This window comes from Merops nubicus, unplaced genomic scaffold (assembly GCF_000691845.1).
Source record: "Merops nubicus isolate BGI_N331 unplaced genomic scaffold, ASM69184v1 scaffold8208, whole genome shotgun sequence".
Taxonomy (NCBI): Eukaryota; Metazoa; Chordata; class Aves; order Coraciiformes; family Meropidae; genus Merops; species Merops nubicus.
This window is the reverse complement of record NW_008625074.1, coordinates 25,071-31,482: the sequence shown is the minus strand read 5'-3', so window position 1 is coordinate 31,482 and position 6,412 is coordinate 25,071. Positions and strand designations below refer to the sequence as shown.

The following is a 6,412-nucleotide window of genomic DNA, read 5'->3' as shown; positions in this document are numbered from 1 at the left end:
GGGCTGTTGGTTCGGTCCGCAGCCCTGCCGCCCGGTGCTGGGGCTGTTGTGTCAGGCAGGAGTCCTGCTGCCTGGCACCAGTGCTGGGGCTGTTGTTTCATAGCTGGGGAAGTATTTGAAAAGCGCCGATCTTTTTATCTATTTTAGGAATTATGGTGTAAGGACTGGTGTACAGGATCTACACTTTAGTTTCTTGCCCACCCTGAAATCTAGAATTAAATTTGCATTGAACCATTGCCTTGATACTTTCTCAGTGACAGAGTTCTGACAAAACCCACATTTCTAGGTAGACTATTTTATTTGAGGCTTCTATGCAGAATGTTAAACTGACAATACAGTCAATAAGGAAACAAGTCCTATTTCAAGGTAATTTTCTTCAGTGTATGATAAAATCCACATCCTATAATTCTACAGAAGAGTTATGTGAACGGCTCAGTCATCAGGTTAGCACTAATTATTGGTGGGAAAACAGTGGTTGTTTAGCTGTGACCCACTTGTACAGTTTTTCTACTGTTAATGAACGTAGAACTTCTCTGCACTTGTGTTATTTGATAAGAATGCATTGAACCTTATGCCACCTTTGTCCTGAAGACTATGAAGCTCTTAATTACAGAAATTGTAGGAATTCACATATTTCACCAGTTTTTTTGCTGCACTGGCATTGTGCTCAGCTAGGCTCAGAACAGGAGATTTTCACTTATGTCTTCTGCAACAAAGGAGGAGAAAATGTTATTAACATTTGATGCCAAAGAGACGTTTTTATACTATGTCACTATCAAGGAAGTGATGCACTAATATTTCAGAGGCCTCATACAGGAATGCTGTCCCTAACCAAAAAAACCCCAAGTGTAGTTGCTGCTATCCTATATAGGAGCCATTAATTTAGACCCTTCTTGATAGGTGCTTTCTTGTTTCTAGTGGTAGGTGGTCTTGATCTGTTTGTGGGCCAAGAATCCCTTCCACTCCCCTCTGTACAAATGACTGACTCTAAACCTGTCTTTGGATGAACAACTGTTGGCTGCAGTACTTGTGTATTGTGGTGCCTCCTCACAGCTTCCACGTGCACTGTGACTGCTGAACTGTCATCAGAAGAGCTGGAAAAACTCTGGGAAGAGCGAAGGCTCTGCATGCCTGACCTCTGGCCAGGGTCAGACTCCACTTAAAATTAGGGAGTTGCTAGTAGGGTTTTGAGCACGTTTCTTCAGTCCACATGTTTAGCCAAATGTCTTCTGTCACATAAGTGTTCTAGCATTAAACTGTGCTACTGCTGCCTTTGCCTAACGAGTGGCAGCACTGTTCATCTGTCCCTCGGGGCTAGAGGAGAAGAAGGTAGACAGCGAAAGAACGTCTTATGTTGAATGTAGTCTTGCAAATCTCCAACTGTCATCATGACAAGCTGCTTCCTAATGTTCAGCTGCTAAAGTCCAGCCAGAAGTTCCTGAAGTTCAGCTGCTGCCTAATTCTAGAGACATTGCCAGCACAGCAGTACCGAGCTTTTGCTTTCCTGGGTAAGTCTTGATGTGGACTGAACTGAACCACATACATGCCTAGCCCGTTTAGGATTCAGGAACTGTCCCTGCATCTGCCTAAGCCTCCTGATACTTGCAGTCTGGTGGGCACCCTCTCAGCATGTGTTGCATCTGGAAGATTAGGTGAAACAGCTGGTTTGGCCTGTAACTAGAATGTGATGACAGCATTTGTGTTGTACATAGCAATCTAGAGGTGAGCTTAGTTATTTGATCAATGAGAGATTTTGTTTGTTTTCCCTGCTTGGCTTGAGACCTGTAAACGCATTGTCAATCAATATGCTTTGACTGCTGATTAGAAGTACCAGATTGCTTTGCCTGTCCTTTGACATTGAAGGAAGAGAGTGTTACCTGAGAGACAAGCATGCAGAACATAGAGGTTCAGATGCCACACAGGAATTATCTTATATTTAGTGCACACGAACTCCCAAATTTTTTCTCATTAAAAAGATTACTCTTCCCTGTCTTTACAGAACAACTCACAACCTTGCACCATTTGCAGTCTTGTCATTACTGTTCCATTGGTGCAGTACCCATGAACTTCTGGCTATGGTTTCTTTCCCACATGTCCTGTGGTCTGAGAACGTGCCTAGTCTTGGTAGGAACATTTCATCCTGTATAGCTACCTGTTCTTTTAGGTTTACCTTCCTTAATCCCAAAGCAGTGGCACCATTCCTTCAAAGCAAGGAGTTTGTCCCGGTCCCCGTCGCAGTCCTGGAAGAAGCGGGTGATGCAGTGCTCCATGGGCACCAGGGAGGCCCTCAGGGGAGCCAGCTCCGAGTGCGTCAGGGACCTGGGAGAGAGAGCAGCTGGGCAGCACTGCATTTCATTCCCTCATCAAGATCACCAAGGATGATCAAAGCTGCTAGAAGATGACAACAGTGGCTTTGACAGAGATGCTCTGGTGGATTCTGTTGTCTGTAGGGAATCTGTCCCAGGTCGTTGTGTTGATGTATAATGCCTGATAAACTAAAGTGTTTTAACTACTGTTTGTTCACTAACATTTTATTCTAGAACAGGTATCACTGTGACTTGTTCACAGCTCATCAGTTGTGGATCTTTGCTGTTAATTTTCAGGAGATCAGGCTTGCAAAGGTGCTCAGCTCTGTTCTAAGACAGTAGGTGTGATCAGCACCTCAGTACTGAGAGCCTGAAGCCTTGACACATGGATCCCACCACCGAGTGTGATCACCAAAAGCCTGAAATCTGAGTCACATTCTCAGAAGCTGGGGGCTTCCTCTGAGCTGTGACACTAGTGCTGTCTTACCATATCAGCTCCTTAAACCCAGAGATTTCTGTAGTATTGTTTGATAGCTATGGGTACATCACTAGTGAATTACTGCTGACAGACCCCTGCCCCTTGTACTTAGCCAGCTGCCCTCAGCCTCAGTGATAATGGGATCTCATGAGTCTTCTTTCCTTCCAGGATCAGGGCATTAGTAGCTATTAAGACATTGTAGAGCTTAAGGTGTGGTAACTGATGATTACGAAAGGTAAAGGAACAGCAGGTTCTGTGTCCTAAGACATGGCTCCAGCAAACCAGTGGGAGAGGTTCTGGGATAGAGATTAGTGCCTCCTGAGAAAGAGAGACACTGGCTTCTGTCAGCTGAGGGACTGAGCCTGTATGTACAGAACCCTTCCAGTGGTTTAGAAAAGCAGCCCGAGCTTAAACAGCAAATTGAAACTGAACCCACAAAGACTTTTTTTTTTACCTGTCAACAGGGTGCTGATCAAGCTGGTGGAATTGCCAGTGCACAGGGTATACATACATGTCATAATTTTTCTCAAAGTCGTGCAGGAGCAGCTCAGCTGCATGGCTGCCAGCCACAAGGCGCTTGTCATTCTGGTAGATTTTCTTGACCTGAACACAACAAAGAAATTGATATTTTTCTGTTTAGGGATGAAGATCTATCCTGAAGAGAACTATGCAGCAAGGAGTTGGAGAAATGAAACTTGATAAAATACCACTGGGGAAATGTTTTTTAGTGTTTATGACCATGACACAACATGTTCATGACACAGCATGAAGAGCTGAATGGCGTAAGTCCTTTCAACTCAAGGGACTCCACATGTGAGCTCTTGGCTGTTTCCTCTTAGGCTGTCTCTTAGTTATCCATACCCAGACCCTCCATCTTACATCTGCGTAGTGTCCTTTGGAAAATGGCACTGACTGCATGAATTGTGTCATCCTTATCTACCTGTCTGTTGTTCTTTCCAGGAGGTTTGTCACAAAGCACTTTCCTGAACAGAAGACGTTTCATATCTTCTCAGGCAACCAATGTTTATCTACACGTGCACTGATTCTGACTTTCCTGCCTCTTGTCTGTAGACACTGGCTTCAAAGTAATACATTTGGCTTGCACTTGCTTGGACAAGAGGAGCAATCATAGCAGAAGTGTACCAGCATAGATGAGTGCAAGGGGGCATGCCATGCATTTTGCAGCTTCTGACTCTAATGGGCTCTAAATTACCTTCACCAGGAAAGGAATACCCATAGGAAATGGGAGAACTTCTAGATGGGAATCACCTTTCTTCACGTGGTTAGTCTGGCTCTAGTAACATAACTGTGGCCTCATTTGGGAAGGATTACTGACCTTACTCCTTTGCTTTTCAGTCAGCAATCCAGAGTTGTCCAGATCCCGTTCATAGTACTGCATGAGGATGTTTTTGAGCCAGTCTCTCATCCGGAGGGGGAACTGGTGCACTTCATAGTCAGTGCAGTGGGGAATGTCTGTGCAAGATGGGAAAGCTCCTGTTAGCAAGTGACCTGCTGAGTCCCCGCTGGAGCATTCCTGAGCCAAGCTAGATTTGGTTCTCACTAGCAAACTTCCAGTTAAGCTTAAAATTGATGGAGCTGTTAACACATAAAATTGGGAATGCAGCTAATTATAAATCTGCAGTTCCTTGGGGCACCAACTTCAGCAGCTGTGCAAGCCACGGCCTTTGTATGTGCAACTTCTAGCACAGGTATCCAGTGAACCTGTTATCAGTCAGTTGTGTCACAGCAGAGCTCCTGGCAGCAAAGAAATATTCTGAGTCTGCACTTTCCTCCCAGGATATGCAGCCAATAAAGAGCTTGGAAATCTGTTCTTGCTTTTAGATCCTGGCTTCTGCATCTGGCATCTTAGTGGGTATTTGGCTGGGTTGGTTTTCTTTTTTTTCTTGACATTTTAATTTAATAACTGGCTGTAAATACTGTTTTTCTGGTCAAGGTATTAAAACATCTTTGGCTGCTATAGCAATGAGAGCATGTAAGACAGTGCAGAGTGGGAACAGCTGACAACAAATTGGCATAAGCACAAAAGGGATGTCTTTGGGATGCAGATTCTTAATACTCTTAATCATAGAAAAAGTGACTTTTTAGATGTTTAGAATTTGAAGGCCTTAATTATCAGGTAACTGATGCAGAAGGAGGAGAGCACAGGAAGAAAGCAGCTAACATAGGGCTAGCTGGTGGTTAAGGCTACTGGCTCACTGTACCTCAGTGAATTCTTCACAGGAAAACAAGCCTTACATTTGCAGGAGCCCATGTAGTCTAAGTGCAGCTGGCGTCCCATTTTCATCCCTTCAAGCTGACATTTGGTGCCAAAGAGCTGACATGTGCCTTCGTAAGTCTTATTGTCTGTACCACAAACCTGCAGGAGGAGTGAAAAACAAAACCCCCACCACTCTCTTGAGAAAAATTCTGGTCACTCCTATAGGCATTGCAATAATAAAAGTCTCACTAACATATGGGGGAGCAGCTGTGAATGCCCACAGGGAATACATGTGATCAGAAGTACTGGAAATTGTTGTTGTTAATGCCTACATAAGGATTAGTTGTCTGTGCTTGAGCACCCGGGTTTGAGACTCTTGAATTTATTTTTGTGTGGTAGTAATACAGTTTCTGAGATGGTGCAGGATTAGTAAGAGAGGTATGTACAGTATTCAGCATATGCTCTGTACCATCAAATGGATAAAACTCCCAGTGACAAGGAAACACTGTGATCTCTGAAAGCAAATTACTTCAGGTACTACACGTGTTCATGCCATTCTTGAGATACAACCAGAGTTTGGGTACTTTATACTTACTTTTACAATTACTGGAATCACCCAAACCCACTTGCATGCTTTTTAGGGTAGAATTATTCTAAATAATAGCAGGGAAGTGTGTTATCTTGTAAACACTTTAGTTGGCCTTCCCCCATGCTGTGCACTGAGCAGAACACTTACACGCTCATAGTCTTTGGTGGAAGGGCAAGCAGCAGGATCTTGGCAAATGCAGCTGGGTTTCCCTTGTTTGTCTGCATGGCAGACTTTGCCTCTTTTGCAGTGGAAGTTCCTGCATGGATCTAGCAATCATAGCAAGACAGAGGAACTGTTAGAGGGGATGGGGTGAAGTGTTTGTCAGGTACTATGGACAGTCAAAGCAAAATACAGCCCAACATTCACCAGCAGCCAAGTGCTTTTTAAAATTGTTGTTCAAATGAAGGTGGATCTTGTGATCTTATTGAATAAAGCAAGCCAAACTTTAAATGAAGGGGTTTTTTAATGACACTTCCAGCAGTCCCAGGTTTGAGTTTTATGGGGAAGTAAATTTCTTAGAAAAAGCTCTTTCTCCTTTAAGGATTCTTTAAGGACATTCACTTCAGCTTACTTTGGTTAAACATCCCATCTGTCCTTGCTGAATCCAGCACTGGCACTTGTCCCACTCCTAGTGGAAACCAACTCCTGTCCTGAAACAGAACCGTTTCAACCCAGAGTAATTCCCCTTCCTGGGTAGCTGGCACAAAAAGTCGTGCAGTGTCTAAGCCAAGGAGTAAATCCCAGAGTGCGTGGAAGGGGTTACCTGGGGACGTGGCTGCAGTGCAGGTTTGCCCCCAAGCCCAGCTCACCCGTGTGAAGCT

At 44.2% G+C, this 6,412-nt stretch overlaps 1 protein-coding gene across 1 annotated transcript in view; it reads right to left on the bottom strand.

The window, feature by feature from the left end:
* Positions 1 to 677: 677 nt before the first annotated feature.
* The window catches only part of LOC103777984 (SPARC-like protein 1), a gene marked incomplete at its 5' end in the record, with an annotated part of 8,147 nt that continues 2,412 nt past the window's right edge, over positions 678 to 6,412 (bottom strand). The window contains 6 exons of the mRNA XM_008945550.1: positions 678 to 706; positions 2,171 to 2,319; positions 3,239 to 3,387; positions 4,121 to 4,257; positions 5,041 to 5,161; positions 5,739 to 5,857. Coding sequence (XP_008943798.1) covers positions 678 to 706; positions 2,171 to 2,319; positions 3,239 to 3,387; positions 4,121 to 4,257; positions 5,041 to 5,161; positions 5,739 to 5,857 — 704 coding nt within the window. The remainder of the gene's footprint in view (positions 707 to 2,170; positions 2,320 to 3,238; positions 3,388 to 4,120; positions 4,258 to 5,040; positions 5,162 to 5,738; positions 5,858 to 6,412) is intronic.